The sequence below is a fragment of the Juglans microcarpa x Juglans regia genome, chromosome 4D (assembly GCF_004785595.1).
Source record: "Juglans microcarpa x Juglans regia isolate MS1-56 chromosome 4D, Jm3101_v1.0, whole genome shotgun sequence".
Lineage (NCBI taxonomy): Eukaryota > Viridiplantae > Streptophyta > Magnoliopsida > Fagales > Juglandaceae > Juglans > Juglans microcarpa x Juglans regia.
In genome coordinates this window covers 17,933,182-17,957,271 of record NC_054600.1, presented here as the reverse complement: position 1 = coordinate 17,957,271, position 24,090 = coordinate 17,933,182, and the positions used below count along the sequence as shown (strand labels likewise).

General features: G+C 35.1%; 1 protein-coding gene across 1 annotated transcript; it reads right to left on the bottom strand.

Moving 5' to 3' along the window:
* Positions 1-20,962: 20,962 nt before the first annotated feature.
* Positions 20,963-21,708, bottom strand: LOC121260172. Its single transcript, XM_041162016.1, has 2 exons — positions 21,446-21,708; positions 20,963-21,347 (listed from the first exon to the last, which is right to left on the bottom strand). Exons 1-2 carry the CDS (start codon positions 21,706-21,708, stop codon positions 20,963-20,965), a joined length of 648 nt encoding a protein of 215 aa, XP_041017950.1.
* Positions 21,709-24,090: the final 2,382 nt, after the last annotated feature.

Sequence of the window (24,090 nt, the reverse complement as noted above, 5' to 3'; positions counted from 1 at the left end):
ATATATGTGCACCCATGCTGAATCTACATTGTACATCTCATCTCAACACGAACATGTAGTCCACAGATAATTAAGTACAATCATCATGCTAAGACAGAGTGCTCATTCATTCATCATGTAAATAAACCAGCCATTTGGGTGCCCCCCAAGTCACTTACATCATGCATTTTTCACTTCCTAAGACACTGTATACACCGGTGCATTCAATGAATAAACATGTAGAAATATGTTTACATTGAGCAGTTAGATATGATACCCTATTTGAATCTTACACATGGACTCAATGAACTGCAGCTTTCACTCAGTAATAGATGCCCTTCGCAGCAACACCTGCTACTCGTACTAGCATGATTGTTAAAAATTATCTAACGGACATCTACTGTCCATCAAAATCCAGCATGGTACTTCGCCCAACATTACTCTGGCATGCTTCTTGTAAAAACCCAGCAAACCATGCAAAAAAATCTTCATTACATAAAGTTTTCTCTATTCCTCTGTGAGGCAACGAACTACTTGTCACAATGTGTTCTTTAAGATATTGGCCAGCCATGCATTAGTACATACCTGCTCATATAACAGTGTCGAAGATAGCTTTCTAATTGTAGCTTTTTAATATGGGCCTAGACTTTTTTTTTTTAAAACTAGGGTTTATGCTTATTATTTATAGATTATATCCTACTCAATCCCATTATTTTGCCACCTCAAATCACTGCTGCTACAATTTAACTTTATTAAGTCATCCTTCTTTCTCATTCTTGTTAAACATCATTATAGTGTGTGTTTTCAATTGGCTACACAACTTAGACTGTAGTCCCTAATACTATACATATATATATATATATAGTAACTTTATGAACTATATAGTCATGCATAACGGTATCATTTCCAACAAAATGGCACCACGATTTCATCAACTTTGGTATATGAATATGACCCTAAGAGTATGCTTTTATGCCAAAGTCTCAGACACTAGGAAATTTATACAGTTCTCTACAATGTGCATCTATGTTTATAAGCTGATATATGTATCACAAACCATTTTTCTTGACAATATCTGCTCCAAAAACTTGTGTTAAAGATGAGGAGTATCTAAGCACCCCATCTCATGACCATAGGTACATATAAAAATCCTATGGCAGAGTAGTTACAGCTTCTATCTAAATTTCACATGCAAGATTTTCCTAATTACAACACACTGCATGTACATTCAAAAATACCCAAGAAACTTTCCAACCAACATCAACTAGCCAAAGATCCCAGACAAACCATGATGATCAGACATCTAAATTATGTTACAAAATCGCTTTTGCTTTTCACTTGCCATTGTATTATCTTTTTCCCGTGTATATTTAGATTACATGCCACCAACCATAATGCATGAATGGTTTTAAAGTTTAACCAACCATTTGATGTAGTGTGGAAGAGATTTGAAATCTAATCAAAATGGAAACTCATAAAAAAAACACAACTCTATAGGAGGCAAGTAGTTATCTTATAATTTCACCCCCTGCTCTATATATATCGTCCTAATGTAGCCATTTCTGACCAAGTAATATCAAGCTATCAACCAGTGGAGGAGTAAAGAAGCCTAGAACAAATCACTTTGAAGGAGAAGAAACGTTCCTATTACGACAATATATATAGAAAGATGGATCCTTAAACTGTTTGAAGTTGGCATTTGGCGTGAGTGGGAGAGATTTGAAAGTTGGTTTGCTAGCAATTAAAGATAAACAACTCTATATATTTCTAGTGCTATAGATCCAGGTAAAGGTGAAGTTGGAGGTGACAGGATTGGATTGTTGTTCTTGGAATGAGAGGGAAGACGCGTTGAAAAGAAGGGATCGAGAGATGTGAGCTGGGATTGCATGGGGGCTATTTCTATGTTTCTTGAGTTGTGGAAGCAAGTATATTCATGGCTGCTTGTGCTAGAAATCGGTATTGGATAGGTATTTAAGTGGCCTTCAAATGGGTGAAATAACGAAAGATAAGAAGAGCATAGCTATGAACATTTGCACTAATCTGTCTGTCAACAACAGCAATGGAATAAAATATTAATCAAGTAAAATTTATCCTCTGCTATCTAGAGAGAGAGAGAGAGAGAGAAACTTAAATATGTGAAGGTCATCATGGGTCAGAAGAACATAAACATAAATGAAAACATCTTCAATAAACAAGATGATCAGATATCTACAACTGAGTATCTAAATAGAGAGGCATTTCACATTAGATATGAAGTAATGGTATATAAGGGTTACATTGTCCAAGAGATATAGTGGTTGGAATATAGACAAGGGGTTGATATTCGTGGGTTTGCTGCGATTAGTGTCTTACCTTTGATATTACAGACAACACCCGAGTGCTAGACAATCAAATAGAAATGTATTTAAATAATTCAAACATTGATGTAGTTTCAAAGCATCTATTGGATTGGATTTTACAATAAATATCTTTCTATAATCTAACGGTCATGATTAAATCACATCAGTTTGCAGATAGATTACTTTTGTATAATCTCTATATGAGCAAAATATCTCTCCAATAAGAAAGGAAGGAAAAAGTGAGCCTTTGAGTTTCCATACACAGCAGTTTAGGGAATATTGTAGTGTCCATGGAGCACTTTACAGCTTCAATGGTCCCCCACAAACCTTTGCCATTGCCCACGTATGCACAAAACCATCCAAACTCCCAACTTACTCTTTTAAATAGTGTTGTAACTGCAGCCCTTTTTTAGGCACAGTATTTTTGGGTATCTTATTGGGTTAACTTAAGCACCCAAATCTTGGTGTTGTTTTGTGGTCCTTAAACTGTTCAACAGGTTGCATGTAACCTTATTGCCTACTCCAAGATGCAATAGCTTTCTGTTTTGCCCACTCAATTATGGAATTCTCTGCAAAATAAACTCCTGGATGTTTCTTGTACTGAAATTAGTGGGCTTGTGCATAACAATATGAAGTTGGGGACTGCAGAGTCTGGACATTGTGAAGATTAAAGCAAGCCTTTGTAATATGTAATGGGACTTGAGTTCTTCAAGTGCATCTGCAGCAACAATATTGTTAGTCTGCATTTTCGGTTTATGTTTTGTTTTATCTTAATACTCTGTTTTTGCCACAATTGTAGACAGTCTTTATACACAACAGTTTAATTGGTCATACCTCTACGTTGTTATTATCTCCTATCAAGTTAGAGCCAGACTTAGATTATGTAAAACTGAGTTGTAGCTGATCCACTGACTGAGGTGGTGCCAAGTTTAAAAAATAAACTGATTTACAGGCATCCTATGAATGTCATATTACTATTTTGTCCACTCAGGTTTACTCCACGCGTTCTCACAGTAGGCAAACTTCTAGATAATGATTTTATTAGCAAAAATATCAACCTATTTTATGTAGCAATATGAAGAGAATAGACTTGATGCGAATCAAGTAGCCAAAGATTCATCTGGTGGATCGATTGAAGTTAAAGATGTCAGTAATAGTTGAGGACCATGCTAATGAAGACAAAGAGGAGACAGTGGCAGATGAAACAATAGATGAAGTTGCAGGTGGGAAAGGCTAGTAACAGATGAACTGGAGCTTCTTAAAGATCGGTTAAGAGATCAAGACAGTATTGATTGGGGTGGTCAAAAAGAAAATAATAATAAAAAAAAATAGAAACAGGCAAGGGCATTGTAGACTTTTCCCAGGTTTCTAGACAGTGGTTGAGCCAGCTCTGGTCGACTATAGGTCGAGGTTGGCCAATTTGAGAGTAGGGATGTTTGTTTAAATTGCAAGAGCCACAATGTGTTTTTGTCACTTATTAGTTGCTTAAAAAGGACATCGTTTAATACTTGGTAAGCCATACTCTTCATATATAATATTAAACATGATTTTATACTATACCACAAATTATGTCCTCGCAATGGCTGATTTAAACAAGTCGCAAAGGCATTGCAGTTTATAGATGAAAGGGAATTATGCACTAAGATGTCAAACCCGATAAGAGTTCTATACAGAGAGAGAATGGTGTCTTCAGGGAAACTCTAGGGAACCCTGATGCATGTATCTGCTGTTGAGGAAATGGATATATGAAGCAGTTATATTTATAGGCAGAGCTATGTTTATATTGACATGCTTGTGTTGTCTCTATTTCAGAAAACGGAGAGATAGAAGGTGGGAACCTATGTGGGCTAGATGGAACTTAAGAATCCAACTTACAAAAATTAGAATTCAGCCCTAGCTTGTTACTTATAGGTATTGTGGTTTCATCCATCCTTTTTCACCTTTCCTCAATAATACGAAGCTTAACAAATCTCGATTGTTATACCACGATGTCAGTACATACACTTTAGTAAGTCATAGAGCACCATGTAATATCAAGGCATGCAATAATTGAAACCACAATGGACCGGGACGCTCACAACAACATGTATCTTCTGACCAAGTAATACATTGTGGGGAATAATGTTGCACGGGGTTCCATGCATTAACCATAATGTAGTTACTGCTTATTTAAGTCAGATTTCTTATAGTATATACAGTAGTTGCTAATAATTTATAAATCTGGTTGCATATAATGCTAATCATTTGTCCAATTGCCTATGGTCCATTTTCCAATCTGCCCGTACTAAAACACATGTCAAAAGGCTAATAATAGGGATGGATGGTCATAGATGCCAATTGCCAACATATGAAGCTAATGCATCTGTGCTATGTGAACAAAGCTTATCAACAGTAGGAAAATTCCTCAACATGTAATACAAACATCATAAGAAAGGCACGAAAGCATAGAAAAGACATATATAAAATTAATTAATCACGAAAATGACAAAGGTTCAAGGCCCCAACTAAAAGCCATATTCTTGTAGAATATGGCAAGGCAATATTTGGAATTGCAAGGGCGAAGGGAGAGATTTTCCAACAAGATACAGAGTTACTTGTAGGGCACCAAACTGTCGGGCCTTTCGCGTTGATTGAAAGATGTGCACCTCTGAAATGGGATGCCCACCACTCAGTCAGTGTCCGAAAATTGGCAAAATTCGGAATGGAACTCGGGGAGGAATTGGAAAAGTGGAGGACGGAGGAGGTCAGTTGGAAGTGTGTTTGCCGGAATCAAAATAGAGGTATCACATGCACGATGTCTTGTATCAAATTTTTCACTGAAAATGGTAGAAGATGGAGACTGCCACCAACGACTTTGAATAAGGAGCCAAAACTGTGGATGAGGCGACAAATCGAAGGGATAATCGCCACAGGTTCTGTCCAGTGGAGGAGAAATGGAATGGATGAGGAATCGAATCTGTGGATGAGTATTATGATCCCCAATTGAACAACCGCATTGTTTTTAAGGCCAAGAAAGGCAACTAAACTACAAGTCGTCTATAGCTTGCTGTTTAGAATAATAGTTGTTGCAATCTGTTATTTCCATTCTATTTACTTTCCACGTGTTGCATTTTCATTAGTTCTGTTAGTCATGGGCTACCTCCATATGTAAACCAGAAATGGAACCGAGAAAGATCTGGAAAATATCTTTGAAACAGTTTGTATTTTCATTGAGAGGAATTGGGGACCTCGAATACCCCAAGGTGTTGCCATTATCATCATCTTCCTTATTCTTGATTATCTTGTATTGTCTATATTATTATTCCTTTAACTGGGTTCATTACAATTGGTATCTAGAGCCGACGATCTATGGAGGCTGAAATAATTTTCGAGTGGCAAGAACAAGCCTTACATTGGCGGATAGACTCGAATGAAAAGAATATTCAGGAGCTTAATAACGGCTTGGACGAATTGACGGATATGTTGCTTACTTGGGTGGTAAAGCAGAATACTATTCCTAATCAGTATGCTCTTATGGAAAAATTAGTGAGTTTAAAGGTTTGAAAACGGAAGTTAGTAGTTGTGGAAGAAAATAGAACAACGGATGAAGACCAAAAGGCGCCGGAAGAAGAGGAAGGTGCAGTAGAGGTGGATGACTACTTGGTCTGGGAAGACCAAGTTGCAGTGGAGGAGTTTTCTTCGTATATATAGTTGCGGTGGAAATATCAATGCCTTTCCGAGTAAATAATTATCCATCATAAATCACCCAAAAAATATTAATTACACATGAAAACTATTATAATAATCCAAGTGAAAATGCATTATATATTTGAGTTTGTTAATGCTAAAGCTTTTTTAAGAAACAATAGTTACCAACAAAGAAATGGAATCCTAGGACAAAAAACACAATTACACGTGAATTATATAACTATGAACAAAAAAGCAATTAATAAGAAGAAGCCGAACGCATTAGCAGAGAAGAAGCAAACAAGGACATAAATAGAAAAGTCATTAAATAAATTATATTCAGACATAATAAATGGAAGCAGTCAGCCAACAGGATCTACTTCCAAAAGAAAAGGTTAACCCAAAAAATCATACCTATCTTTCTGTTTTTTGTTAGTAAATAAAACAGACCCAACTCTCAACAAATGACATAAATGATTAACTATTGCACGCATACTCTCTCAAACTTCAAAAAAGAAACAGTTACATAAAGTAAGAAAATGGCCAACTCCTCCACTATTTCTCTCATTTTTCCAACAACCATTGACAGGAGACAGACATGTAAAAGAAATATATATATATATATATATATATATATATATATAATGTCCAATGAGAGCCCAACCTGGTGTACAAACCCACAATATAAAGTCAAAACGATAGTTAACAAGTTAAATTGAGAAAAGTATATGAAACAGCTTACCTGAAAATTAGATACAGAATAATATGAGTTACACTTTTTAAGAAGATATGCTCAACTTTATTTCGAGCAATATGCAGACTAAATCCAACCTAAGCACAAAAGATAAGCAAAAGCATCGAATCCAAAGACAGGAAATGATTCCAAAGCTTTTTCAAGAATGCAATGCAATGAAATCTCAATGAGCTATGAAGAAAAAGAGCAATGCCCACGTCAGAAAACTACATTTGAAAGACTTCAAAATCACCCCCACATGATTTAATCCAGCAAACTATCTGCAAAAAAATAACTAAAAATTCGCTTATGATATTAGCAAGAAAATGCAAATTTCGATCTTACCAAAACTCAGTTTCAATCTTACACAATAGCAAATTTCGAAAAAAAACTACAAAATAGCAAATGATATTAGCAACAAAATGCAACAGTAACACGTATTGCAAAACAAATTACTTACTTGGATGTGGTGTGCAGAGTGGAGGCCATGTAAACTGCAGGAGATCTGAGACTGAGGGTTTTAGAAGGGAGCTTAGGGGAAGAGAAACACGTCATTGAATTCAAACTCAGTGCCATTTCCTCCTTCACAAGAAAAGTTTTCCTTCACTTTGATTTTGGTTCCACTTATGTGTGTATGTGCTTTTGAAATATCGAAAAATCGAGAAAAGAGAAAACAACTGGCACGGTTGAAGGGTGAGCAAAAAGAGTGGCATAGCCGCACACAGAGAAAGAGAGACTACAGAGACGGAGAGAATGAATAGATGCACCAAGACGAGACTATGATAGCGAGAGTTTCGGGAAGCCGATCAAAACAGGCTTGCTTTAGAAAATGCCCATTCTTTTCTATTGGGGCTACCAGCCGGACGGGTGAGAAATTCATTTTCACACCTGCGAATGAGTAACTGACACATATAAGTTGTAGCAAACTAAATAATAGGCTGGCATGCAGGGAATCATTTTATTTTATTTTTTCGAAAGGATAAATTCCACCCCTCTCTCTCTCTCTCTCTCCCCCTCCTCCAACAGCTTCCTCCCCCCACAGCCGATTTCTTCATTTTTCAGTGAAAGGATGTGCGCCCATCTCTTCATATATATCTCTTTGCTGGTGGCTAGTTACTTTTCCACTTCTTATTTGCAAATCACTCTTCATTTGCTCCCATTTCAAGCATCAGAGTTACTATCCTACTTCAACTTCATGGGGACAGATTTCAGAGCAACTCAAAATAACAACCACAACCTAGCTTAATATGCAGAATAAATAAATAAAAAACTTACAAATACTTGCTAAAATCGACTAGGTTCCAGAACGAGTTGAGGGAGGGAGATGAGTTTGTTCCAAATCACTCTCAACGGAATCTCTCGATGAAGATGAGATGAAGGGAGAAAGGAAAAAGGGAATGGGAGAAAGAGGTGAAAGGGAAGAGAAGAAAGAGGAGAGGAGAGCTGGGTTGTGGAGAGGAGAGGAGATGAGAGAACAGACAGAGAAGATGAAATGAAAAAAATGGAGGAGATGGGACGCAGGGAGAAAGAAAAAATTCACTAAACTCGCACACATCATAATACACATAAGTCCCATATGTGTTGAAATTCTATTGACCGGTGTGAAAAGGCAAAACAAATCCCACCTATTTGAAGCATTTCTCAAATAGTATTTGCAAATGTTACTTTCATAATTTTAATTTATGAAACATTTAATATTAGGATTAAAAATTAATTTAATTTCAAAAATTTCGAAAATATTTTCTATACAGGCTGAAATTCCAGAAAAGTTGAAAACTCTTAAATATTTATCTACCTATTTGCAAATAAGCTGTTTTAATCAATTAATTTCAATTATTCTTCATAATAAGCTATTTTAAATATTTATCTATCTATTTGCAAATAATTTGTAATATTATAAATTAGATTATGTCATTAAGTACTGTGTTATTTATACCGGCGTATGAATATTATTTTTCTATTCTAATTAGTTAAACCATCTTGCTAAAATTTTCCCTTTAATTGAGATAAATAGCCAATTTCTTTTTTTTTTCTACTCCATAATTCTATTTATTGCATATCATCTCATGCATGAACTTAAGTCACTGTCCTGCACTAATTGAAGAATAGGATTGATGTTATTAGAGCCTAGCTCTAGTTGAACAAATTATTAGGCTTTATTATAGGGATCCACTGTTCACATCCTAAACCTTTTCCTTAAAATGGAAAACCGGATGGAGCAGGTATTTGGGGAAAACTCCAAATATAAACAATATAATTTAGGAAAAATAATACTTTAGACAACCAGATGAGAATGCTCTTAGACCTAGCAATTAGCATAACACCCAAGAACTAAGCTTAAACTGTCATCCATCGATCCAAGAAAGAGCCTAGACCCGATTTGGGAAATCCTTGGCCCAGATTCCCTTTGACCTGACTCGATTGGCTATAAAAACCCTAGGACACCACATGGCATATCACTTTGTTGCCCTAGGTTTTGTGCTGCAACCCTCATCCTCCAAGCCATTCTCTATCTTTCTTGTCTGGCAACCATACCTGCAGCTCTCCCTTGGTGTGCACCACTCCTTGTTGTCGATAAGTTTCCTTGCTACTCACACACACATGCATCAAGTTGAGCCCCACATGCACCATGCATGCACACACACATCCCATGCCGTGCACATAATCAACCACCACCACCACCACCAACATGAAACTATGTTTCCTAACCACATCTGCTCTATGTCACAGGTACTAAGGTTTTTTTGGAGGGCCCTTTAACCAATTTTCCAGCCATGCGAAATTAAGGTTTCAAAACCCTAACTCTTGGTCTCTATTTTCCTTGGGTGTTTCTGGGTCTCCCATAGGCATATACTTTTTTCTTCACTATATGTATTAGACCCAAATGCATATCATGACATATTAGCATAAGCTGAAAGGGAGAGAGTTCAATTGGAATTAGGGTTAAACAGAGTGCATGCTCGAAATGCACTAGTGTGTTGCGTACAACCCATTAGTGTTGAGTGTTGAAGGATTTAGGAATGAAATGTTGTAAGTAGAGAGGGTTGTTATCTAGAAGTGTTAAAGAGAGGGTACCACCTACCTTAGGTCGATGATCTTGGATGGTTGATATTGCATGTACTATGAGTGTTGTTCTAAACCCTAGAATAATGTAATTTAGAGTTGAGTGGTGTTACACAGGTAGGAGACTGAGGTTTATTGTTGTTTCAAGTAAGTGGACGGTTGGTTAAATTGTGTAAGAGTCGGGCGAGGAAAGGGGAACAATATTTTAGGCTTGGCGAGGTTAGACGAGCAATGTATTAAGCTGTATGAGGTTAAGAGAGCAACATATTGAGCAAGTAAGGTTAAGCGAGCAACATATTGAGTGACCGATGTCTTTGGCGAGCAATGTACTAAACGAGCAAAGTTTGGGTGAGCAAAGTAGGGAGTAAGAGTAGTAACCGAGGAGCTTAGACATCTTGAGGCTCCATGCACGTTGCATATCATGCATAATGTTTAACGATTAAGAATGCTTACACCATTATAAACCAGTTTAAAGCTTGGATACAGACACGATTAGCTTAATTTATACGAGGATCGAGGTAACTGACTATGATCATGTTCTTCCATAAATTGCTTTATGTAAACTGTAAAGTCTCTTTTGCAACTATATATATAGTAAAAGTTTACAAAGGAATATATATATATATATATATATATATATGTATGAGTCTTTGTTGTTAGTAGCTTTTATAAACTTTGTGTATAATGAAGAAATTCTGATGATTTTAGAATTGCATGAATAATGGTATGACTAAATACTATATAGTATGACTATATATTTAAAAGAATAAAAGGTAAGATAACGTTAAAGAAAAGAAAAGACAATAAAAAATGTATGATTACATGTGTTTGATGAGGATAATGAATGGACCACATGACAATAAAAATGGTACCATAAAGTTGGGATAGATGGCAATATCGGAATGCATCACTGGCAGTACACCTAGTGAGGACCTATTCCTAAGATTTGGTTCTTATCCACTAGCTATGGAAAGAACCATTGATCACAATGATCGCTACTCCTAACACATGGGAGTTAATAGGGTGTATAACTTCCATCTATAATGGCCATTAAGGATGAGGTTAAGGAAATGAATGATTAATGCTTTTAGGTTGAGAAAGTGAATGTCTTCTTTAATGCTTTGAGGTAAACATTCAAGTATGCTTAAAGGTAATGTTCTTGAAAAATGTTAAAGTTAACTGGAACCCTAGCTTATTATGTTTACTACATGATGTGATTCTTCCTTAGTATTCGACTCATTTTAATTGTTTTTATGTTTTTCTCATCCTAATTGAGGAAGGTTATGATGATGTTGCAGGCGATGATGCTGTCTAGAGGGATGACATTGAGAATGAGGCTTGAGGCATTAAGAAGGGATTGGATTTTAATCTTTACAATTCAATGATTTGTTTTTCATTTTCTGTAATGCGTAGCCACGTGATAATTTATTTTCTTTTTAATAAGTGATACCAAATAAATGTTTGTTTTGAGAGATTTCATTTTGATTAACACTTTGAAAAGTTTGTTTATAAATGCATGAAATCTTTATACCTAGTTCAAAGAATGTATCTTTTAATGTTAGTAGCATCCAATTCCTCTAAATTAACAAGCCTTAGAGCGACAGGGGTTTTACAATGTCGGGTATTGAGGCCGATTTGTAATGTTTTGGCAGAAATCACATTTCAATCCCAAATAATTTGACTAGCATTTCCTATAGCTTCTATAAAAATCACATTATAATTTTGCTTTTAGTATTTCATCCCAATATTTAAATCAAAATGATATTTAAATTTTGATTGTTTATTTATATTACGTCAGAAATATTATTTTATAATTGGATTAACTTTGAATCTTTACATTTAATTAATTACCAAAAGGAATACAAATATTTCTCTATTAGGTTCCTAAATATTGTAATTCATTGGCACTTTTATGAAGAATTGGTAACCTGTATTCAATAATTAGAAAACCAGAATTGCATTACTTTTATTAACTTTAGAGCCATTTCTTATGCAAATTCATGATCAACCTAGCTCACAAAAATCTTAGGCTCTTTAGGTCACCAGCAAATTAAAATATGAGTTTGTTTGATAGCAAAAGTGCTCGATAAATAGTGTATGATGCATTTTATATACATTTGTCTTTTGCCTACCTTATATTATAGAATAAAAACAAGTATATGGAAGATGTTGATCAAATAATATTGTTTTGATCTCAAAAACTTTTCTTCTTTATTTTTATCACCATTTTTTTTTTCAATTTTCTTTTTAACGGTTAAGAAAAATGGGATCTGCTTAACCTTTTTATTTACTTATTTATCGTGAGGCTATTAATTTATTACAATATATAAAAATCAACGCATCCTCTTTAAAAAAGATTGTGTAGATGTAAAAGTTTGGCTAGGACTAGATGACTAAGTTGATAAGTTTGTCTAGAATTAGGTGACTAAAATGATAGAGTTTATCCTATCATTAAGTTGGTAATTTTGGATGAATATAAATTGTTTATTGACTTTATTTATAACAATATTAAGTATATCTAGAAGGTATTAGAGATTATTTAGATTAGTCATAAGTGGAAAAATCGAATCTCAAGGAATCTGCACTTATCCAGAGAAGAGGTTGATCTGAAATCTATTAATGTAGTGAAGAGTTATTGTGAATTGTTAGCATTTCCTCAGGAGATGACTTCGCGACCATCAGCAGAGTCCTACTACAGATCAAATTCCCACTAGACTCATTTTGTCAGTAGAGTCCTAATGCATATCAAACTCCTATTAAATTTGTTCCGTCAGCAGAATCCTACTATAATTGGAATTGATTTTCAGATTGTTTATCCAAGTGGTCCTATTGGTTAGGATTAGTAGAGATTCAGATCTGCATATTTTTTAGAGTATTTTCCAGTGCATATTTTGGTGAGAAAATTCATTAGAAAATTTGTATACTGTTTCTCTCAGAGAGTAGTACTTGAGTTTGAGAAAATAGAATTTTCTCGTGTTTTATCTCTCTTTTTTAGTGCGTGCATACTCCATGTTAGAGAATTGATTGGTCGAGTTTCAGCCACTAGAGTTCTAGGAGAAAAGTCAATGTTTGAAGATCGTTAGACGTTCTGGCTATTACTACGGTAGAAGACAAATGGGTCATTTGTCTGGTCAAGTAAGAGTATCAATTGACAAAGGTTTTATAATTGAATTCTACTTGTAATTGATTTTCAAATAATAAAATTGACTTTTCTGGGTTTGGCTGCTCCATAGGGTTTTACCTTTAAAAAGTTCTTTAAAGGGTTTCCCTTGGATACCAATCTTAGTGTTACACACTTCGTTTATTTTATATTATTGCTTAATTAATAAATTAATTGCATGCTTGACAACTAACCAATTTGTTGAGTGAATTGGTAGATATTTCTGCTACGTTACAGGGCTACTTGGGTAATTTCAATTGGCATCAGAGCGTGGTTAACTTATTCGAGTGTGATCCGTGTCTTCTTGTAGAACATGTCATCGTCGTTATATGTTCCACCATACTTTGATGGAGAAAACTATGCATATTGGAAAGTTCGTATGAGGGCTTTCCTCAAGTCTTTGGATGAACGTGTGTAGTGTATAGTTGAGCAAGGGTGGACTAAACCCGAGACAAGTATTGATGCTTGGGCAAGAGATGAGATCACCAACTCTAATTGAAATAGCAATGGACTTAATGCTACCTTCATGGCCATATATCCCGATGAATTTAAAAGAATCTCAATATGTGAGATTGCTAAAGAAGCATGTGATTTTTAGAGGTTACACATGAAGGTACAAGAATTGTAAAAAATTCAAAATTACAGTTGCTAACCTTTAAATTTGAGGCGATTAAAATGTTAGAAGATGAGAGCTTTAATGAGTTTTATGCTAGACTTAATAATATTGTTAATTACAAGTTTAATCTCGGCGAGAAGATAGAGGATTCAAGGGTCGTGAGAAAGATTTTAAGGTCCTTGCCTGAAAGATTTCGCCCAAAGGTTACAATCATAGAAGAAAGCAAGGATTTGGATGCAATCAAGGTTGAAGAACTAGTAGGTTCTTTACAAACCTATGAATCTTCTCTTCCTCAAACAAGAAAAGGTAAGTACATTGCTTTAAAAACTGATGATCAAGATAATTTTTTTGATAAAGAAAGTTTGAACGATGAGTATATAGATCTCATTGCAAGGAAAATCAAAAAATTTGTGTTTAACAAGAAAGCTAGTGGAAAGCAAAAACAAGGTAAAGAATTTCCTGCAAAGAAAATTATTATGAAAAATGGAATATAGAAAAATCTAAGCAAAAAGATAAAGTGAAGTGCTACGAATGCTCAAGTTTTGGTCATATAAGAATTGAATGTCCAAGCTTTAAGAAAAACAAAGGAAAAACATTAAACATCATACTTAGTGACAATTCAAAATCTGAAAATTCAAATTCATCATCTGATGATGAAAATTCTTTTGTGGCTTTTTCTATTATTATTAATGATTTTTTTGATATTGTGAATACAAAATCTGAAAGTGAATTTGATGATAGTGACTTGGATATAGTTATTGTTGATGCTGACCATAAGTTGAGTGTACATTAAGCTTATAATGATTTATGTAGTTGAAAAAACTCAACAATAAACTGTACAATAAACTCACAGCTGTGGAGAATAAGAAGAATAACCTTTCCGAGGCACTAAAAAATTTTGAAGTTGAGATATCAAGAATGAAGGCTCAAAAGGATGCACTAGACAAAGAATTGAAGAGTTTTCAAGAGTGCTAACATAAAAATGCTACTCAGAAATTAGATGAGATGTTGAGTTGTCAAAATTCTAGTTGTGATCGCACAGGTTTGGGGTATATGACTTCCCAAGATATGGAACTTAAAGCCTCATCATCCGCTACCACTTCATCAAAAGGTATCATTTTTGTTAAAGGAAGTCAAGATGAGAAAGCTCCAAAATAAAGCCATGTCTAAAACTCATGCTCCAAGAGCCTCACATGATAGATCAATGACAAAGAAGCTCAACCAAGGTAAGTTTATTCCTACTTGTCATCATTGTGGTATTCTTGGCCATATAAGGTCATATTGTTTTAATTTGAATAAAGTGAAGAAAAATGGAGGTGAAAGAAAGTTAAAAAGGAAGGGAAAGACTCTAGAAAATCAAGTTGATGAGATGAATCAACAAATCACCTTCATCAATCTACAGCAAGGTAAACTAGTAGAATTTTATTTTCACAACAAATAAAAGATCATACAAAGTGGTGTTGATGAAAAGAATAGGCCAAAATTTAAGGGGGTGGTCGAAGAAGATGTTGTGTCACATTAATTGACAGGACCACTTGCATGTTCTTGCATTCGTTGCATTTTATTTTATTAGTCTAGGACATACATTTTATTTTTCTATTTTTCTTTGTTTCTGTTTTCAATTTCTTAAATAAGAAAAATAATATAAAATTTTTCTGGTTTGTTTCTAATTTTTTTCTAGAAGTGCATGCTTGATATGTCAAAGTTTTGAGCACGTGTTATCACAAAATAAATTTTTGAACTTATACATCTTTCTACTATGGTTCATCTTGACAAAATTCATTTACAAAACACTATAAGGAACTTATATGCATGGAACTTATAATTAAAAAGTTATATTGATTAATTGATATGCTCACTATAGAGAGAATTCATGCCTTAAATTGACAATACTAGTTGAACTTAGTACAATAATAAAGAGATCTTCCCTTGCCAAATATAAATAATTGGTCCATATAGAAAAAGTTAGGGTTGTATCATTGTGGAAAAAGAATAGCACCATAAACGAATCTATCCCTTAAAGTCCTTATAGAAATAATCGTGGCTCAAATCATTGTGGAAAAAGATGAGCAACAAAAATAGACATGAAAGGGGTTGTGCAGAATAGTGTTTGGAAGAGATACTCATATATCTAGGTCCTAGTATAAAGTTTGACTTTTGAGGTCAATGACAATCTCCTGGGAGCATCTATAAGAAGAAAATACTCATGAATAATATTATCAAAAATACATTGAAGAGAAAAATAAATAAAAAGTTACTGCTCTATATAAGTTTGCTCACTCACACACTGACATGAATTTTGACATTGATGATATTATGAGGTGTGAACATCCATAGTGATTGTTGCAAATAAGAGAGTATACTCTATTGAAATTATTTTGTGGGTGATACTATGCTTGAACTAAGATGCATCTAGGCATGTTATTTGCCTCATAGTTTATACATAATTAAAAAAGAGGGATTTTTTTTATGTTTAGTATTTTTTATTATTTTCCTTTTATGAAAAATGAGTAAAGTAATAAAATATAAAATATTATTGGAGGTTCGGTGGATATTGGGTAGTGATATAAATCTAGGTCATATTAGTTTGACTAAAATCCCAATAGGACACTGGTGTATATCCATGTTGAGTCTAGAAAGACCCTCTAGCACATGCCTCACACGACCCTTAGTCACTTAAGTGACTTAAAGTGATTTTGGTCACTACAAAGGCTCCCAGTGCCCCGATAATACTCATCCAAACACATGGCACCTCTCATAAGCATGTCCTAACACTCCTCTTCACATCCTCATCTCATACAATCTACTTTGGAGAAATACTTGGTTTTGAGTTTCTTGACTAAAAGAGTCTTCATCACGGTAAGATTTTGAATTTATTCAAACCATACATTCTATCTCTCAAGTTCTAGGTTCGGTATATATATATATATATATGGGGATTGCGTTGATGATTTGTACTATGAGTTGTTTGGTTGAGTGTCTGCTTGAACTTATGATCTCTTTGGATTACATTAATCATGTATAAAAGACTCAATTTTGGTGGGTTCCTGCCTTCTACCTCTCGGTTTTAAACTAGTGTCCACCAAGTGTTTGTTTTTATGTCTCAACCAAACTACTTCATTCATTTAGTTGAGACACATGGGAGTTGTTTATCATGCCTTTCTTAGTGAAATCTCAGCTCACATAAGTGGTATTTATTATCTTATGAGTCCTGTCAGATTAGTGACAAAAAGGGAGATATTTATATGTGTTGCAAAGGGGACATTTCTCAAATTGACTTTGTCACCAATCCGCCAAAGGGGGAGATTGTAGATGTAAAAATTTTGCTAGGATTAGGTGACCAAGTTTATAAGTTTGTATAGAATTAGGTGACTAAAATGATAGAGTTTATCCTATCATTAAGTTGGTAATTTTGGATGAATGTAAATTATTTATTGACTTTATCGATAACAATAATAAGTTTATCTAGAAGGTATTAGAGGTTGTTTAGATTAGTCATAAGTGGGAAAATCGAGTCTTAAAGAATCTGCACTTATCCAGAGAAGAGGTTGATTTGAAATCTATTACTGTAGTGAAGAGTTATTGCGAAATGTCAGTATTTCATTAGGAGACTACTTCATAACCGTTAGTAGAGTCCTACAGCAGATCAAATTCCTACCAGACTTATTCTGTCAGTAGAGTCCTACTGCAAATCAAACTTCTATCAGATTTGTTCCATCAGCAGAATTCTACTACCATTGGAATTCATTTTCAGATTGTTTATTTAAGGGATCCTATTGGTTATGATCAGTAGATATTCAGACCTGTATATTTTCTAGAGCACTTTCCAGTACAATATTTTGGTGAGAAAATTCGTTAGAGAATTTTGATACTGTTTCTCTCAGAGAGTGGTACTTGTGTGTAATTTTCTAGTTTTCTATCTCTCTTTTTTAGTGCATGCATATTCCAAGTTGGAGAATTTATTGGTCAAGTTTCAACCACTGGAGTTCCAGGAGAAAAACCAATGTTTGAAGATCGTCAGAGGTTTTGGCTGCTACTGTACTAGAAGACAAATGGGTCATTTGTCTGGTCAAGTATGAGTGTTAATTGATAAAGGTTTTGTAATTGAACTTTACTTGTAATTGATTTTCAAATAATAAAATTTACTTTTCTAGATTTGGCTGCCCCGTAGGGTTTTACTTTTAAAGAGTTCTTTAAAGGGTTTCCCTTCGATACCAATCTTGGGGTTACGCATTTTGTTTATTTTATATTATTGCTTAATTAATAAATTAATTGCATGCTTGACGACTAACCAATTTGTTGAGTGAATTGGTAGATATTTTCGCTGCATCACATGGGTATTTGGGTAATTTCAAATTGCACTATCTCAATTTTTTTAATTATTAATTCTCTCAATTTTATAATTTATTATCCTCTTAATTGTAGTATCAACCCGTCATGTGTCATTACCATTCATTTACTGGTAATTTGCACTTTCCCTTATAAATTGGTTTTCTCCTATAGCGACGCCTTTGTCACTTCCGAGCCCATTCGTTTGTCACATTGAAAAATTATACTCATCATCCCTACACTATACACTATACGTAATTTTTTTGTACCGAATATGTAGTGCATGGATGATGAGTAAAATAATTTATTTAGTTTAACAAGAATAAAAAAATAATAATAAAAAAATAAAAACTCAGATGTGTTGTGTTGTGTAGTGTAGAGATGCTGAATAAAATGACTCTTCTCACATTTATAGGAGTAAAAGCCCATTTAAATTCAAAATTGATCTCAACTTATCTCATCCTATCATATGGAATCAGTACAACTTTTCAAAATTTTCACACAAAATGTAATAAACAATTTAACTTTTTCAAATCTCAAAACAATAATAAGATTAAAAAATAATATTATAAGAATATTTTATTCAACTCATCTAAAACCATTTTATCTCATCTCACTATCCAAACGAGATGTTTTGAAAGTGTTATAATTCCTTATAATTTTTTACCAAATACATTTTACAACTTTCAACTCAACTCACTATTCAAACCTCACCTAAAAGTGTTAAAGTTTTTCTCTATCAGGAAAAAAATGGAGTACAACATTTCTTTTTATAAATAAAAATATTATATATATATATATATATATTAATTACAACAGGTGTAACCAAGTACACTGGACCTATATATATAAGAAAATAGCTAGCCCATATTAGAGAACCCCTAATGACCAATAAGTTCGTGAAAATTAAAAATCTATCCAAAACACATCAAACCCGAATACAAAAAACAAAGCACAATATAAGAACCAACACCTTTTAACTAGCTAGAGGAAAGCTACAACGTTTGAGGAAAGTCTTTCAAGGACCCTTCTCACCATTTGAGATGTTCTGTCTGCCTTTAGCAATAAGTATTTTTTTCTTAAATTATTTCTCGTGGATTTTTTTATAGCACTTAATTTTCTTCTGATTAATCAGTTTCCACTGTTAAATTTGGTTTTATTACCTTAAAGTTTGATAATTTTTCGGCTATATGTACTACTTTGCAAGACCTTTTTTTTTATAACCAAACATTCTTTCATTCATAAACCTCAATATATATTGGTTTGATCAATCCAAAGAGAATGATCGACAAAAGTGGGAGTATGCTCCCACCACAAAGAGATATTATCAACATTCCAAGCATAACGTGCTAAGTTATGAGCTACCTCATTTCCCATTTAATGTACATGCTGGACTTCAAACTCTTGAAAATGTTGTAGCAAGCTCTTAGCTTCCACATCTGAAAACACAACTTCATCCACATTCAATTTCAGAAAACCTCTTGGAGGAGGGTTCCAATTGCATACTGTTTTGGCACTCTAATTGATGAGCTTCTTAAATCAGTTAAAGTTTTATGCATAGATAGAGAGTGGTTTATAACCTGCTTAGGCTGAAGCAAAAGTTGTCCCATCTACATCTTGTTGTGTCTCAACCACAAGCCTCAGGTTATAAGAAAGAACATTGTAAACTCTGACTTTGTTCCTCTATCAAGAAAGAAATTGGCCACAGCCAAGAAATCCAAATCAAGAGGCAGCTACTGCATAACAAGTACATAATTTCTCCAGAAGCCCTTGAATGATGGAAAGGAAACTAAGGCATGATGAACATCCTTAGGGGCTGCCTTGCAGAAACAACATCTATCTCCACATCTACTTTCTTTTTTTTTTTTCTTTTTCTCAAATTTGTATGAGTAGGCAATATATCTCTAAAAACTGGCCATGCAAATGTTTGAATTCTTTTTAGGACCTACATCTTCCACAACATTTTCCATAGCTTCCTCTTATCTATAGCACTTGAACTCTCCCCCTCACTGTTGTTACTCAGGTTTTGTATCAGTCTATAAGGACTTTTAACACTAAAATTCTCATTTTTTTCTTCTATCCATATCCATTTATCCTCATACTGATTTGATGACAGCCTTATTTTCAAAATGTCAGCTGCTACGATTGGATTAGAGAGAGCTCTAATATGATCCATCCTCCATCCTTTTGTTTCTAAATCAATAAGAGTATCCATCGTCTCTTCCATGTCAGTACCTTCCCTCAATATCAATTCATCCACCAAAGGCTTGTGGCCAGGAATCCAAGCATGCATATCTAAAAATTTTCCCCAGTCCCTACTCTCCATTTACATCCCTGCACCAACCATTTTTTAGCTTCCCATATCACTCTCCATGCATAAAAGGGGTTTGGTCCTAGCTTAGAAGCAAAAATATTCACTTGTGTAAAGTATCTTGCTTTAAAGATTCAGTGTAAAAGGGAACCCTTAGTTTGTAAGATTCGCCATCCTTGCTTAGCCAAAAGTGCCATATTAAAAAACTGTAAATCCTTAAAGCCCATCCCTCCTCTAAACTTAGATTAACACATATAACTCCACCTCATCCAATGTAATTTTTTCTCATTATTTTACTATCCCCACCAAAACCTTGCCGTCATCCTCTCCAACTCCTTACAAAAGCTTGCTGGTAACATGAAACAACTCGTGGCATATGAGGGAATGGATAAGGCAACAACTTTGATCAACACCTCTCTTCCCCCCTAAGACAACAATTGTTCTTTCTAGCTTTGTAATTTATTCTAGTCCCTACTTTTAATCTCAGCAAAGGCCCTTGATTTTGACTTCCCAACCATGTTAGGCAAGCCTATATACTTCTCATAATGTTGGAAGGAGCTCACATCCCACAAGCTCATAAGCTCTCTTTGATTATCCTCTCCCACATTCCTTGAAAAAATCATAGCCGTTTTTTGTCTATTAATTGTCTGACCAGAGAAAACTCGTACTTTTCCAAAATAGATTGAATATTTCTTATTGTAATAACATCAACCTTGCAGAAAATGACACTATCGTCTACAAAAAGAAGGTGATTAACCTCAGGAGCTCATCTACAAACACGCATCCCCCTGACTGTGTTGTCCCTCTCAGCAGTTTTTAATAGACCAGTTAAGCCCTTTGTGCATAGAACGAAGTGGTAAAGGGATAGTGGGTCCCCTTGCCTTATCCCTCTACTTGGAAAAATAGGGCCATGTGGCAAGCTATTCACCAAAACTGAAAAGGAAATAGTTTTAATGCACTCCATAATCAACTTCACAAAGTTCTGAGCAAAACCAAGTTTTAACAAAATCATTTCTAGGAAACCCCATTCCACCCTATCGTAGGTCTTGTTCATATCCAACTTCAAAGACATGCACCCCGTTTTCCCTTTCCTCTTATTCCTCAAATGGTTCACAAGCTTATAAGCCACTAGCACTTTATCAGTTATCAACCTTCCAGACACAAAAGCTCCTTGTGAGTCAGAAATAACAGAGGCCAGCACCCTTTTTAGTCTATTAGCAATAACCTTAGAAACCAGCTTATAGATTACATTACAAAGGCTAATAGGGAGAAAATCAGCATTTCACAACATTTCTTCTTAGGAATCAAGCTAATAAGGGTATGATTAAGTTCAGAACCTGAATTTAAAGACTGGAGCACAGCTGAAGTTACTGAATTTCCCACGATATGCCAATACTTTTGGTAGAAAACTGGTGACATCCCATCTGGTCCAGGTGCCTTTGTTGGATGCATTTGTTGTAAAGCAACACTAACTTCCTCAGCAGTATAAATCTTGGTAAGATCCGTATTCATCTCAACATTAACCTTCTACTCTATATTCTCCAAAATATTCAGATGTCCCCTAGTTTCAGAAGTAGTACAGAGGGTTCTAAAATAGTCTACAACAAGGTCGTTCATGTGCTTACCCTTATACCATAACCCTCTATCATCTTTTAACTTCGTAATAGAGTTTTTCTTCCTTCTCGAATAGGCTTTAGAATGGAAATACCTTGTATTCTGATCACCCTCCTTAAGCTAATGCATCTTAGATCTCTATCTCCACATGACCTCTTCCATTTCTAACCAGATTTGGACCTCTTCTCTAGCAACCTTCAATCCCACATTATCAGAATGTGATGGCTCTTTTTGATGCAGCTATTCTAGTCTCTTCCTAGCATTATTCAATTGCTGTCTAACATGCCCAAAACTTGTCTTATTCCATACAACCAATTTCTCACTACACCCTTTAATCAACCCCATAACATCCCCCATAATATCTCCACCACCTCTTCTCTCCCACACATCCTTAATGATTTAGGCACAGTTTTCATCTCCCACCCATATAGCCTCGACCAAAAGGTTTTTTCCTCCTCATCATAACATCCTGCATCTCAATTTCAAACCATATTAGAAGATGTTCTGAATATGCTGTGACCCCTTGTGTCACCACAACCTATGGAAAGAAAAGATTCAGTTGGTAATTTCCTAAGAATCTGTCCAACCTTTCACTAATTTCCTCACCATCACCTTGCCCATTACTTCAAGTAAACTTAGGGCCTCTATAGCCCATATCTCACAAGGAGCATTGTTGTATAATTGCTCTAAAATCCACCATTTGTGTTTCAAGTCTTGGTCTATGTAACGCCCGTCCTTGTGGTGGGTCTTTTTGTAAAATAGTTTGAGAAAGGACGACGGGAATTACTGTCCGATTTAAATCTTTTTGCTTCTTCCTAGGGTGCAAGACTCTACGTTTATAAAATAAAATGTGCTTTTATAATAAAAGAGGTTTACAGCGGAAAACATCAATTTTAATAATAAAATGCCTCTCTTACATTTAAACCTCGTGCCTAGACTTCCGTGCTCTTCCCCATAGGCCGTGTCCGTCCCGACGTGTACTTCATTTCCTTCCCTGTGGGGGGGGGAGGGATATACATAAAAACTAAAATGAGTCAAAGACTTGTAAGCATTACTTCATGCAGTTAAAATATAATAACATAGGTTTTCATTCATGCATTCATCATTCGTACATATTATACATACATGCATGCGTGCATACGTGCGTTCATTTGAAAACGTCACTGGACGGAATTTTCTTTTTTTAAAAGGGACTTTCTTTTCGTAAAACGTGTCCCCCGTCAGTACCTTCATTTTTGCAAGAGTGCAGTGCCTTCATTTCTTAAAGTGCGTTCGTGCATGCGTACGTACATATATACATACATACATTCTTTCTTTCGCTTTCATAGGCCAGTACATACTGTTACGCCCCGTATGTTAGGATTAGCGGCCCTATGGCCAATGGATTCGCCCGTGGCCACGGGTTGGAATCCCATTCCATTAGGGTACAACATTGGGTGCATTACTAGTACTACTGTCTGGCATTGCAATCTGCCCATTCATTCATTGCGTACCCCTTTCCATTCATTCATGTGGCCGTTACGTATCTTCATACATTTCATGCTTTCCTTTCATTCTTTCGTTCATTCATGTCTGGAGCTTTCATTCAGTTCTTTTTTTCCTTTAACAATCCTTTCATGAGAAAATATTTCTTTTCATGAGAAAACATCATTTCATGAGCATGGGCTTGAACATCTTCTTTCATGACATCCACGAGCATCACCTCGTGGCATTCATAAAAGTAACAGTTCGTACCATCCATAAAACATAAAGCACGAGCTTAAACTTCGCTTTTCACGGCATCCGTAAGCATCACCTTGAACGTCGGCCTTCGCGGCGTCCACAAGCATCACCTGGTGGTGCTTGCAACAGCGTCGGTCCGTAGGATCCACGAAGGCGTTGGCTCAAGCTCGTCTTTCGTGCATTTACATCAGTTCATTTTCTTAGAAAATATGTACAATAGATACGCCGTATAGTCATCCATTCGCATGCGTACAATTAATACTTTGGATGCGTTAAAAGGGGCTTTAATGGAGGGCCATACGTATGTATACATTTGAAAGCATGACATCTTCTTTCGTAAGCATTTTCTTAAACACAAAAGCTTTTCATTTTCGTTTCGTAATTTCTAGAAATCTCTAGAAGGGTATGAATGTAATACTTACCTGGACTCCATACTATTTGCATATCATGCAGTCCATTCATGCACGTGTCAGCTGGCAACCTACATGCATACATAACCTTGACATCATTCTTTATCTAATGCATAAGCAACTTAAACTATAAATAGAACCACGCTAT